We start from the raw sequence: 14,399 nt of genomic DNA on the forward strand, positions 1-14,399 counted from the left end.
CACAGTATGAGAGGCGTCCATGGCCATATCATTGGCATTACTTCTTACTGAATCGGGGCACTTGCACTGCTTCCTGCATCTAAATTTTGACTACCCCTCAAAGACCTGTCAAGGTGGTTGCACCCCCTTGCCCAGTATTAGAAATGTCACTGATACCATTATATTGTAAGAGAAGGTAAATAATCCATGTATATTCCCAATGTTATAGTTCCTTATAGGCAGAGTGTGCTTTCTACAGAAAATATTGAGATAATTCATTGGCACTTTTAGGGCTAGTTCACACGTGAACTGCCCGCGCGGGTTTTGACACAGAGAGAGACGCGGCGAGCCGCGTCTCTCTCTTGTCAAAACCCGCCCGCCGCGACCATCGCTGTAGCGGCTTAACCCTCTGCTGTCGGCTCAAATGAATGAGCCGACATAGGAGGGAGCTGCGGGGGGCGGAAGCCGCGCGACTGAGACAGCGCGGCTTCCGCCTGAAGAAAGGACATAGCTCGCCGCTAGCGGAGAACAGAAGCCCGGCGGTCTCCATAGACCACCATTATAAGGGGAGGTTTTGGACGCGAAATCCGCTGTCAAAAACCTCCCCTTATACTCACGTGTGAACTAGCCCTTACTCATCAGTAATTAAAATGTCAGCTTTTTATACACCTTGATGGTCTGTCTCCTTTCTTTGGATCCAATCTGTTCTTGTTCTTTATGTAACATACCACCTCTGTGGTTTTACATAACTCTTTCAGAGTGTGTCGTATGTATTAAGGTAATTGTATTGCAGTGCATTTCATTTATGCATCCCAGGTTAAAGTGTTAAATGACAAAGTTAAATCAGTTTAAAACTTAAAGGGGAAGTCTACCTAAAACAGTCCCATTTTCTGAGGTTCTTGCACATGTTTAAGTGTTTCTGTCAGCACCAAAAAACATTAAACCAGCCCCAGTACCCTATAGTACTCAGAGCTATACTACAAGGTATTGGGGCTGGTTTAAAGGGAGTCTGTCAGCAGGAAATCGGTATGAGACTAATGACAGCACCTTGTAGAGCTCCTTCTGCACTCTCCAAAGATCATATTCTTATTCTGCCATACAGCTCCATGTTCATGAAAATCAGCATTTTATTTTTATGAAAATTAACTGAAATGGGCTTTATGGGAGTGTTTTCTACTGCTAGGGTTGGTTATCTAGTGCAATGAAGCCCCAGTGTAGGTGAAGACACCCCTAAAGCCCTTTTCAGCTAATTTACATAAGAATAAACTGATGATGTTCATGAACACTGAACTGTGTGGCAGAATAAGAAAGACATATTTGCAAAGTTCAGAAGCCGCCCTTCAAGGTACTGTCATTAGTCTGATACCTCTTTTCCTGTTGACAGACCTCTTTTAATACCATTTTGGGTGCTGACAGACTCCCTTTAACTATTTACAGGAGTTTGGTGATGGTGGTCAGCATTGTCACAGGGAAAAACTGATAGCATGTCCACACTTCTAGACGGAAAATGAACGATTACAGAGCACGCATTAAAGTGTTCCTGTCATATCAAAATGCACTTCACACTATGAATAGCATGTTATGGAGCAGAAGGAGCTGAGCAGATTAATATAGAGTTGGATTAAAAAGTTAAAGTATAACAAAGAACAGAGATTTACATGATTTTCTGTTGCTTTATTCCTACTCTATAAGATGCCATCTGCACTAAACTGCACTTTTCATGTGACAAGTCAGTAGAGAACCAAATAATGTAATGAATGTGTTGAGCCCCAAAGCAAGAAACTTTTGTGCCCTGGGTTTCTGCCCTAGCTATTGCGAGATTGCAGTACCCTACCCTCTATACGTGTCATATGTTCTGAGTGTAAACCAGATTACTGCACCGAGCAACCATCTGTTGTCAACTCCAATGATTCTTTAGAGTATATGACAACATAGGTAGTACAGGAAAAGGGAGATGGTAAAGCAGCAGGGATCTCCAACACCCCATCGCCGCACCTCCCATGAGGCGACCTGAAGCGATCGCTTCAGGCGGCGTTATGTCAGGGCCCCAGGGAGGGCGGCATTTTTGCTTAACTAAGCCAGTCCAGGACAAGCTGTCCTGGACTGGCTTAGCACCGAGCGGCCGCCTCTCACACTCAGACAAAGAGCAGGTCCTATCCCTGCCTGCGAATGGCGCTAAGTCCCGCCTCTTTACTTCACCCCGCCCCCTTCACGCTCCGCCACGCCCCCTCCGATTTCTGTCGTTCGCCTCGGGCGCCGAAAGGGGTAGGTTCACCCCTGCAACACCCACATGAGATGACAATACAGAGGAGGAATGACCAAAACAGGAAGACACCATGCTTACTCAGAGAATGTTTGAAAACACACGCAACTTTATTTCGGTTGATGTGACCTAAATAAAGTTGCGTGTGATTTCAAACATTCTCGGAGTAAGCGCGGTGTCTTCCCGTTGTTGGTCATTCCTCCTCTATATGTCCTGAGTGGACACCTCTGTAAAGCAGAATTACAATCTAAATCATTTTGATTGATATTTGTGAATATGTAGAAGTATCGGTAATACACTATGGCTTCATCCCTTGAGAAATCTATATTAATATTCCTTTTTGCACAATAAAATATAGTCACTCTTTCTCTGGCTTTAGGCAATGTCTGCTTAAGAATTAGGATATTAATCACTAACAACATGTATGGTGTTAAAATATTGATTAAAAAAAAGCAAAAATATCAATTCATTAATATAATTTTATTGTAATGACAGAAATGTGGTAGTCTTCCTTTAATAAACAAGTCTTTAAGGACAATGAAATCCCGACTATTGTCTGCCAGAGCAGGATGACAGCGAAGCTTTGGGGAATTAAAATGTAATGTAATTACTTAATATATAAGTTTAGATTCACCAAAGGTGAATTTACATTTTAATGTCTACTGTAATGTAAACTACTTTAAGATAGATCCTGTAGAGGTGAGAGGAAGGTAAATCCAGCTTCTGGTTGTTTGATGTCCATGTTGGTGTTCATTTTGACTCATAGAACAATCTCCTCGGGGATTAAAACAATTGAGCATTTATGCTTGAAACTAACAAGACTGTTGCAATAACGCCATGATGTATTGTGTATATCAATATGGCTCTGGTAACACTTAGAATACAAACAAGGTTTTTTAACGACATGCCACTACATCTCAGCTGTGGAATCAGTTCTATGCCATCTGCCTATCAGATGGTTTGTAACCAATACTGCGTATTATTGCCACATGCCACATGTCTGTCTTTACTTGTCTGATATCCAGATTGCTAAACATTTTCTACAAATACTGTTGGCTATACATTTTTAAAATGCAAGATCTGATTGAATTGCTCTGAAAATGTTTACAACGTATGTATATATTACATGAAACACTATATTTTAACCTAATGGATATAAAAAGGGATAGCAGCATCAGATAATCCTAATGCATTATTTGTCCAGGCTTAAGAACTAGAAAGTAGGTGCTAAAATTAAGAGTTCCCCCTCCATATTAGCTGAGCTGTTAAATAATGGGACAGATTTACTAATGATAATGAACATTCCTTACACCACCTTTCAGACACTTTGTGCTCCTTGTTCGACATGGGGGAGTACTTGGTGGAAAACAGGTGGGGATTGTTAGAAAGTTGCAAGACTTAAGATGCAAAACTGTTCTTCAAAAAGTGTGCCAAAAAGTTGACATAGCTTTTATTGGCAACTACGTTAACTAATAGGTGGTGTAAACTCACATTACTATAAGCCATTGTGGTAGACTTGGTGCATCTTGAAATTGCCTAGTCTATTAAACTTGCCCCAATGTGTCCAAATTGAGTACAGTTAAGCTGAAAGGCAGTTTTTGGTTCTCAATAACAATAATTAATGTCATTAATTGTAATAAGGGATTGTCCAGTCTCCACCTTCCCATTCCCCCAGCACTATTCTGATACTGGTCTTTGTGCTTCCATCTATTAATGATGTTCCGACATGGCCATGTGACTGCTGCGGTCTATTATTGGTTACAGCAGTGACTCATTAAAGTCATGGTTTGGCTGCAACAGTCACATGGCCTTGTATTATACAGTTAGCAAGGCGTTTCCTCAATTAATCAATCCTTTTAGGCTAAGGCCCAATGTTGTGGAAACAAAACTTTATTTGTTGCAGATTTTGTTGCGTTTTTTTTTTTATATATATATATAGCTAAAGCCAAGAATGGCTACAAGAGTAATGGGAAATATATAGGAAGCTCTTATACTTCTACCTTCTGCTCAATCCACTCCTGGCTTTGGCTCAAAAAACCGCTACAAAATCTGCAACAAAAAAAGCCACATGGGGCTTTAGCCTAAAACTGTGTCTAAAGCAAGTACTTATTTATTTCTCTTACTTGTATAGCACCAACATATTCTGCAGCTTTTTACAGACATTGGCAGTCACTTCCCCATATGGGTCTCACAATCTAAATTCCATTTGGAGTGTGAAGGAAACCCACACAAACACAGGGAGAACGTAGAATCCTTACAGATGTTGTCCTTTATTGAATTTGAACCTAAGGTTCCAGCACTGCAAGGCAACTGTACTAACCACTGAGCCACCAAGAACTAGCTCAGTTTTCAAGATTCCTTGAAATGATCCAATAGATCTGTAGGTATCCAAGTTTACTGTATCTGTAGCTTTTGGCTTCGGTTTGAGAAATTTTTTTTCCTGTTATCTAAATAATATCCATCAGTTATTAAAACTGTTAATGTCTATACCAGAGACTTATAGACTAACCCCAAGAAACACAAACATTAAAATAATGGCAAAAATGGTTGCTCTGTTACGATTGACAGATCCCTGGCTCAAGAGGCATGTAAAAATATTATATGAAACTTAACATTTATTGCCAACCACATAAAAGAGAGAGGCAAAGGGTATTTTATTGGGATTATGGAATCAGTAATTTATTGGCGAGTTGAAATATTTTACATAAAAATATATAGAGTGCCATCTGGTATGACTCTTTATTGGCCTAATCACCTGTTAAAGAATCAAATAGGTGAACTGATATGGCAGAACTAAGACTGTCAATGGTAACAGTCTGAAATCACCTTCATAGGATATTGTACATCCCTTATTAAATATCATACTCATACATACAATGCATAAACACATATGACTGCTGATACATATCACCTAATATATCCTTTAATCTTTTCCAGGTCTAACAGCAGCGGCTGCAGCGGCGGCAGCTGCTACCAATGCGGCAATAGCTGAAGCAATGAAGGTTAAGAAAATAAAGTTAGAAGCTATGAGCAACTACCACAGCAGCAATACCCAGCACGGTGCAGACTCTGACAACGGGGATCTCAATTCAAGTGTTGGTAAGCATCAGTGAACTCATTCAAACCACAGATAGATGACATTTCTACAGAAGCCTGAAAAGGCTGGTGGTATTTTTTGGGATTTTGTAAGTGTTCCGTTTTACAAAATAACATTTTAAAATCACATATTAAGACACACAAATAAAGGAAATACTGGTAAGAAAAAAAGAGAAGAGAATCTGAGATTACTGCTAATCTCCATAGATTTAGAATATTACGCCATAGAGTTTATGCATATATTTTGTGTAGGGTAAATTTTATTTTCTATTAACATAATTACTATGGTTTTCCTCTATAGTCAAGTGTTTTTGTCTATCTTGACTAAAATATTATTTACAATTTAAGATTAAAGGATGGGTTCACACTAGCGTTCAAACTCTGTTCGGGGTTTCCCTCCCCAAATCCGCCTGAAAAATGCAGAGAGTAAAGTCCTGCAAGCAGAACTTTTCTCACCGCATTTTGTGGGCAGAAAAACGGCAGACCTCATTATAGTCTAGGGGTCCGTGGGTTTCGACAGGTAACTGCTTTTTAAGCGGATTAGGTTTATGTTTTACGGTCCCCAAGTAGTGGGAATCTAGCATAAGAAAGCATTTATGACATATACACAGGATTTAATTCCAGATAGATGCTGGTCCCAATTCCGGTACCCACACCTATCTCTAAACGAAATTCCTGTCAGCGCCTGGTCCCACTCCTACCTAACTGCAACCTCACTGAGAAGATTGTAATCAATGGTTGGGTATACAAAAACAGCTATACTGTTTCCACAAATCCTGTAAAACTGAATGAGAGATACAGAAACAATATAGAACAATGTGAGCTATGTTGTTTCCTTAACTTCCATTCATTTCTATGGTAGTTACAGAAACAGCTGTTTTTTTAAGCCCGATCATTTAGGATAGTCTTTTGAGTGTGGTCGCGATGAGATAGAAACTATGGCATAGAGGCTGGGGCAGGAGGGTCATTTTAGAAAAAGGTGTGGATCCCGTAGGTAGGACCTGTATCTATCAGATATGCATTTGATATGAATATGGATTCTATCAATATACATTGTATGGATAAGTCATAAATGTCATTCATGGGAAATCCCCTCTAAGCTCTCTACTTAGCAAGGTAATTTTCTTTCCACTATGGATTCTGTTTTTGAGGGCAGTGATAGTGGAGTATGCAGCTATAAGAAATATCAAAACCCCGCCATAAACCTAATGGAATCAATTAATGGGACCTGCCTGGATTCATCGATGTCCATTTAAAAACTGGTACAGCATACATGACCATTTTTGTTGAAAAATGCTGATATAAAGTATACCAAGAGGTAGTGTAAAGAAGAGAAAACAATCAAGCATGTGTCAAGATGCGCCAAATCTTTCAAACAACATGTACCTCACCATTTGATAAATTATATTTGACAAATCTTTACTAACTATAGCTTTACCTTAGCTGTTTAAGTCTATTAGGTTATACATATCAGATTGGAGATCTACAGGGGCGTAACTTGAGGGGGTGCAGAGGGTGCAGTCACACCAGGGCCCAGGAGCCTTAGGGGGCCCATAAGCACTGACATCAGTATTGAGATTGCAGCTTCCATCTGGCCCATAAGCCAAGGAGACCCACAGATTACCCTAACCACACTAAGGGTGATTGAACTCCTTAGTACCTGTAACCATCACTATCAAGAATTCACTGTAAGGATGAGGTAGGGGACCCCAGACAAAAGATTGCATCGGGGCCCACAAGACTTTAGTTACACCACTGGGGATCTAGCAATGTGGAGTATACAGACTGATCAGTGTTGGGGTCTGGTGTCAACCCTCATTAATAAGATATTTCTGGCATTAATTTTAAAAAAAATTTTTTATTTCCTAAGCAATTTCTGAGAAAAACCGACAGCATACAACCCTTCCCTGTTTCTTAGTCACAGAGGGCAAAAAGCATACTAACAGACCTTGAGCACATTGGAGGATACCCACTTACCCCTACAAATGTGGCCTGAACCACTTATTTTTTAACTGATTTCATAAATCTGGTGAGGTGCCAATTCGAGACACCTCACTGCCTCCTCAATAGACCTTGATTCTACAGAAGTAGCAAGGTTCATTCTATGCAGATATTTACATGCTTGTTTAATGAGTCGGTAATCCAAGAGAAATTGTGATTTTAATAGAGCATATTATTAATCCAAATAAGTATTGCAAACAGTTGTGAACTTGTTACTGGCGAATTGCAAAGGTCAAAATGTAAAGGGAGGCGCAGGCAGCCAAAGATGCAAATAGGTAATTATTTTATCTCTTACATTCCAATTTAAAATGATAACCTTGAGTTCAGATGCTTCGACGAGAATTACCATTCTGGGGGAAGATGGAAAATAAAACATGGGATTTAGAAAAATAAAGCATTAATGGCCTGAGAGGAAAATAAAATATGGCCGTGACGCCTTATCCCCCTCACCCAGAATCAATTGGATTCTTTTAGTTTAATATTTACTTGCTAAGATGAGATGTTAGTCTGCTTGGTGATAAACAGTCGGCTGCTGGCATCTGAAGGTGACCTGTCAGTTCATATGGACAAATCTCCTGCTTACTGAAATGTACAAAATAAATCATTAAAGCAGGCAGGTGCTCATTCCTAGATTTAAATCACCATAGATTTATGATTTGAATTAATGCTTCATTTGGTCATTGAAATAGATGCTGACAAAATGATATGCAGTAGCTGAATCTTCCATACTGTAGCCGTCCTAATATTGATTGCTGAGATGTCTGCAATCTCTTCTTTATATCAAGTAGTTTCTTGTGACAGGTTGCTTGATATGGGCCATATTATTGATAAGACAATGCTGTTCATGGCATACACACAATTTTCCTGAACATTAATATAAATTGCTATATTTGTGTAGAAGGAGAGGAGGAGGTTAAGAAGAAAGTGAATGTAATATTTTAATAATAGGGGCAAATAGACACTTGGTTTAGTGAACACATAAATGTTCTTGAAGGTACAATTGTGGCAAAGTCATTTTTTTTTTCTGTGAAAGAATAGAGAAGGTGATAGTACAAAGGACGACTGAAAAGTAAAGGCTGAAAGTCATTTCTTCCGTCTGTATTTAAGGTCTGGGATTTCTGTTGGAAGGTTATAGTGTAGTGCATATACATATTTTGCATATATATATATATATATATATATATATATATATATATATATATCAGTATTTTTTTGTGATTATTTCATATTTTATTCTATTCAAAATAAGTACATTTACATTTTGTTAGGTTTATCAGTGCTTCTATATTGGCACCAATACAAAGATACCATATACAGTCCTATGAAAAAGTTTGGGCACCCCTATTAATCTTAATCATTTTTTGTTCTAAATATTTTGGTGTTTGCAACAGCCATTTCAGTTTGATATATCTAATAACTGATGGACACAGTAATATTTCAGGATTGAAATGAGGTTTATTGTACTAACAGAAAATGTGCAATATGCATTAAACCAAAATTTGACCGGTGCAAAAGTATGGGCACCCTTATCATTTTATTGATTTGAATTCCCCTAACTACTTTTTACTGACTTACTGAAGCACAAAATTGGTTTTGTAACCTCAGTGAGCTTTGAACTTCATAGCCAGATGTATCCAATCATAAGAAAAGGTATTTAAGGTGGCCAATTGCAAGTTGATCTCCTATTTGAATCTCCTCTGAAGAGTGGCATCATGGGCTACTCAAAACAACTCTCAAATGATCTGAAAACAAAGATTGTTCAACATAGTTGTTCAGGGGAAGGATACAAAAAGTTGTCTCAGAGATTTAACCTGTCAGTTTCCACTGTGAGGAACATAGTAAGGAAATGGAAGACCACAGGGACAGTTCTTGTTAAGCCCAGAAGTGGCAGGCCAAGAAAAATATCAGAAAGGCAGAGAAGAAGAATGGTGAGAACAGTCAAGGACAATCCACAGACCACCTCCAAAGAGCTGCAGCATCATCTTGCTGCAGATGGTGTCACTGTGCATCGGTCAACTATACAGCGCACTTTGCACAAATAGAAGCTGTATGGGAGAGTGATGAGAAAGAAGCCGTTTCTGCACGTACGCCACAAATAGAGTTGCCTGAGGTATGAAAAAGCACATTTGGACAAGGCAGCTTCATTTTGGAAACAAAAATTGAGTTGTTTGGTTATAAAAAAAAAGGCGTTATGCATGGCGTCCAAAAAGAAACAGCATTCCAAGAAAAACACATGCTACCCACTGTAAAATTTGGTGGAGGTTCCATCATGCTTTGGGGCTGTGTGGCCAATGCCGGCATCGGGAATCTTGTTAAAGTTGAGAGTCGCATGGATTCCACTCAGTATCAGCAGATTCTTGAGAATAATGTTCAAGAATCAGTGACGAAGTTGAAGTTACGCCGGGGATGGATATTTCAGCAAGACAATGATCCAAAACACCGCTCCAAATCCTCAGGCATTCATGCAGAGGAACAATTACAATGTTCTGGAATGGCCATCCCAGTCCCCAGACCTGAATATCATTGAACATCTGTGGGATCATTTGTAGCGGGCTGTCCATGCTTGGCGACCATCTAACTTAACTGAACTTGAATTGTTTGTCCAAAATACCTTTATCCAGGATCCAGGAACTGATTAAAAGCTACAGGAAGCGACTAGAGGCTGTTATCTTTGCAAAAGGAGGATCTACTAAATATTAATAGTAAATATTAATGTATTTTACATATTTGTAAGGCTAAAAAATTATTGCTTATGATTTATGCTAACATTTTCCCAGAATCCTCTTGAAAAATGCATTTTTTTTCTGAATGGGTAACCTCTTTTTAAGTGGGTTAGCGTTCCATTTTTTGGGTCCGCATGTTGACTAAAAAAACAGAAAGCTGAAACCTACAGCATACAGATACTGAGATTATGTAAATATTTTTGCTGTGCATAGTACATTATCAAAACCTGCATTAAGAATGCATAACCTGCATAACTTAAAAGTCTACTGCAGGCGTACTGTCCTCTTGGCAGGGCGTATGGAGATGTGTGTGTGTTATAAGTCAGAGCAACATGATCTCCTGATAAATTCAGACAAAGGGATAAATGAACTATCCTATTTGTGTCCATGTTTGGCTACTCTATAGCAGTATTTTAGGGGCAAAGGTGTGAATTGAAGCTTTTCAAGGTTTTTACGGTGTGATGTTTTGCTAAATTGGTGGCATTAGTTAACCAACCTGGAGATCAGTTAAGTCTGGTCACAGCAGTAGTTGGTGTCCTATCAATGTGAAGTGTATCTTCCTATGTGCACTTGCTTGCTTGATGGTGGCTGCTATCCCAAGGAACTTATTGCCTCCTGAGCAAGACTGATGTGGTTTATGTGCAGCAATAAGACCACCATTACCTCTATGTTAGCAGATAGCATCAGAAAACTTATAACTACAAGATCAGAGATGCAGTATTTGCAGGCATTTACAAAAACTGCCCTTGTTTTCTAACGTGTTTGTTTCTTGACTTGCCTGTATAGTTACATAATAGATGAGGTTGGATGAAGACAACAGTCCATTCCATTAAATCCAAACTATAACCCTACAATTCCTTACAGTGTTGGTTAAGGGGAAGGCAAAAAAAAAAAAAAAACAACAAAAAAAAAACACATGAGGCTCATGCCAATTGCTCCATTTCAGGGGAAAAAAATTCCTTCCCGACTCCAAATCTGGCAGTCAGTATAAAAACCCTGGATCAACATGTCCTTAAAATCTAGAATCGATAACCCGTAATATTGTACTCTTTGAGAAAGAGATCCAAACCCTCTCTGAACTTGTTTAATGAATCCGCCATCACCACTTCCTGGGGCACAGAGTTCCAGAGCCTCGCTGTTCTTACTGTGAAGAATCCCCTTCTATGTTTCTGGTGAAACATTCTCTCCTCCAGACGTAGAGGGTGTCCTCTTGTCACTGGCCTAAGAGTATAAAGATCCTTAGAAAGTTCTTTGTATTGTCCCTTCATGTATTTGTATGTAATGTACCGGTTTACTACTACATAGACTGTTATCTTGCTTTCTGTATCCTATACAGTATATTGGAACATTATGCTCAATCGGTAAATTCTATTTTGTAGGTCTGAGGATACACTAATAAATGAAAAACTCAAAGTCAGGTATCCTTATGTTTTTGTCCAATGTCACATAATGTTTATAGGAAAGGATTAAGCACCATACCTCTGCTTAATAAGGGGTTCTAAGGGAATCAAAAGTAACCAACCGATTAAAGATCCCATTGACATATTAGCAGCCATATAGGTCTCTCTCTTGACTTATCCTGAGAAACTTGAATTCAATAGGATTAGTCAGATTATTCCAACCCATGCACAGTACAATAAAACAGAAGCAGAACAACTTTTCCCTGCCTTGTACATTTGAAAAATCTATGGATTGTTTTCAAGGGAGAATTTTCCACTCAGTAATAATATCTGACACACACAACGTGTAAACAGACATCAACAATAGTAAATGGCTTCACCAGGAGGAAATGAGTTCATACGTATTCAGAATATGATCTCAAAACAGATGCCCCAAGAAAATCTCATTGTTTAACCTACATACATACAAAAATGTTATTATTTCTTAAGGAAATGAATCAATCATGAAGACATTGAAGCTGTGTGCCTTAAAACATAGGAAATACTAGACATCATAATTCCTTGGCATAATAGAGTCATAAACAATCACAGAATATAGCGAAAGGGAGAAGTGCATGCTTAAGTCTTATGATCCTGATGGGAATAGCTAACGCATTTCTCTGCTAACATTTTCAGTCAAGGTAAAGGTGCTGATATTATGTAAATGTTTTCTGACTATTGACTTGTTGTGACTGTGTACAGTATAGATATAGCACAGATTATTACCAAAATCTGCATTAAGAATGTTATTCTAATCCCCCCAACCCATCTATATGTATGCATAAGACAGCTGACCATTTACTCATGGGGTGTAAATAGTTGTTACAATCTTTAGTGGCAGCTTATCTCCTGGAAGATGACCGGTTTAGTCGATGTTCCATTAATACGTATGGCCATCTTTAACGTAGATATTCTAGTGAGCATGAAAACATAACCTAGTCAATGGTAAATACATAAAACTTTCTACGTATTTTGCTCCTTTATATTGGTAAAGTTACAGTCAAGCATTGGATTATTTGAGAGCATCGTCTAAATTTATTATTTCTAGCAAGCTGATTATGGATAGAAGACCTTTGGCTTAAAGGGGTTAACCAAAGCTGTTCTTAAACTTACTTCCTTTGGGGGTTCTATTTTGGCCAAACCTTGGGTTTCGGGGCGGTTTGCAATTTTGGGTTAGGTTATCCGCCTCCTCCCTCCCTTTCAATATTCACAGGTACTGTTTTTATGTTCTAGTCTTGCAGTCCCTGACTACCTCTGAACACAGGAGAGAAGGGATGAATAGGATAGACTTGGGTGTCAGGTGCTGTTTCAGATCACGTGACCTAAAGTCAGAACCAGTTTGGAAACCTGAACTAAAACCCTGGAAAAAGTTTTAAAATGGGCCCTGGATTAGAAAGAGTCAGCAACAATAGTAGGTTGGTCTTATTTTAGTATTAACAGGAAAATACTGTTTGGACAATCCAAGGGTAAATCATTGGTGTGAAGTGACCTGACAAGAGTGGTAGATATCGACATACGGCATTTTAGATGGCTGGCTTGCGTCTAGTATCCCTCCTTTTTATTCTCTGTCTTGAAAGTTTGCAACTTCACCATTTTACAGAAAGTCTGCAAGACCTTGAGAAATCAAATAAAAGGAAAGTGAAATTTCAGGCCACTGAGCACAGCACTGCAGTTGCACATCTGATTCTCTGCCTTGGCAATGTTAATGAACCTAAAATCCTCCCAATAATTAGATGAGGGAATTGCTTATATTTTCTAACAGATGATGCTGCTATAATGAAACGATTGACAGGGAATTTAGGAGTGTCTACACTAGTAATCTGCTTTATGTCCAAAGGAAAATATATTTAATAGAACTTATACCGAGAGCATTGGAGGTGCCATAGTGTCAATGATAACTGGATGGGTTAATGTGGAACGGTAGGGTAATGCCTGAAGAAGATTTCAGTACGGTATCATGTTTGCTAGTTACGTTCGTACTTTTTTTTTTTTTCATATTACTCTTTTTTTTTTCATTTCATGTATTTTTTTGTACACTTGTTCTGCTTGGGTCCCTTAAAAAGGACTAAGACTCCAGAGATGGAGTCGGATTGAGTGCACAGCTGTAACTGCTGATGAGCTAATTGCTCCTTATCTCTCAGACCCATTCATCTTCATTTTTTACCAATTACAGAGAATTATCTGTGTTCTCAGTTGGATATGAGAGTTAATCCTTTTTGGTTAAGCTGGCAGTGCTGTGAGCAGATTCTAAATAGTCGGGTGAAGAAGCCATCAGAAGCTTGCTCTGCAACAGTCTATAGTTCAATGACAATATTTCCAATTCATAACATGTTTTGTATGACTAAAGCCTTCGTATTGAATGAAATCCTTATATAATGAGACAAAGAGAAATAAGACTCTTTAATGCAGATATGCAAATCAATGTATTATCTAAATGAATATCATTTATAATATTTTTACATGAGAAATAGGTGATCTGATAAGTAATGCTGACTGACCAAGGAAAGGAAGAAAAAAAATCAGTTGATAAAATCTGTATTTTTCTACGCATCTATAATGACCCTAAGGGCTTCTTATACTTTGCATCTCCAGACAATTCCTAAATCCACTATATTTTCCCTGATTCACGCAGTCGCACCAATTCTAGGGTTATAGAAGGCCATTTAACTACCGCTGTGTAGGAGGAACAGACCACTAAGGAAATCTCAAGAACCCTATTCAGATGCTACCCTTTTCATGGCTGTACCCAAAAGTGAGGATGAATTCACATATGCCTTCTGAACTCCACTTTTCTTGTTCATCAAAGTAGCAGAAGAATGGAATGTAATCTGCCACAGATAGTGGGGCCTTATTATGGGATTTTTTGGATTACGTAATGATGCTTGTCGCCTTACCTTA

General features: G+C 38.6%; 1 protein-coding gene across 5 annotated transcripts in view; it reads left to right on the forward strand.

Annotated features, from left to right (window-relative positions):
• The window catches only part of DACH1 (dachshund family transcription factor 1), a 303,713-nt gene that overhangs the window by 166,047 nt on the left and 123,267 nt on the right, over positions 1-14,399 (forward strand). For all 5 annotated transcript variants that reach the window (XM_075265418.1, XM_075265413.1, XM_075265414.1 and 2 more), the window contains exon 3: positions 5,180-5,341. In XM_075265418.1, the coding sequence (XP_075121519.1) occupies positions 5,180-5,341 (162 nt within the window). The remainder of the gene's footprint in view (positions 1-5,179; positions 5,342-14,399) is intronic.

This window comes from Leptodactylus fuscus, chromosome 2 (assembly GCF_031893055.1).
Source record: "Leptodactylus fuscus isolate aLepFus1 chromosome 2, aLepFus1.hap2, whole genome shotgun sequence".
In the NCBI taxonomy this organism is placed as follows: Eukaryota; Metazoa; Chordata; class Amphibia; order Anura; family Leptodactylidae; genus Leptodactylus; species Leptodactylus fuscus.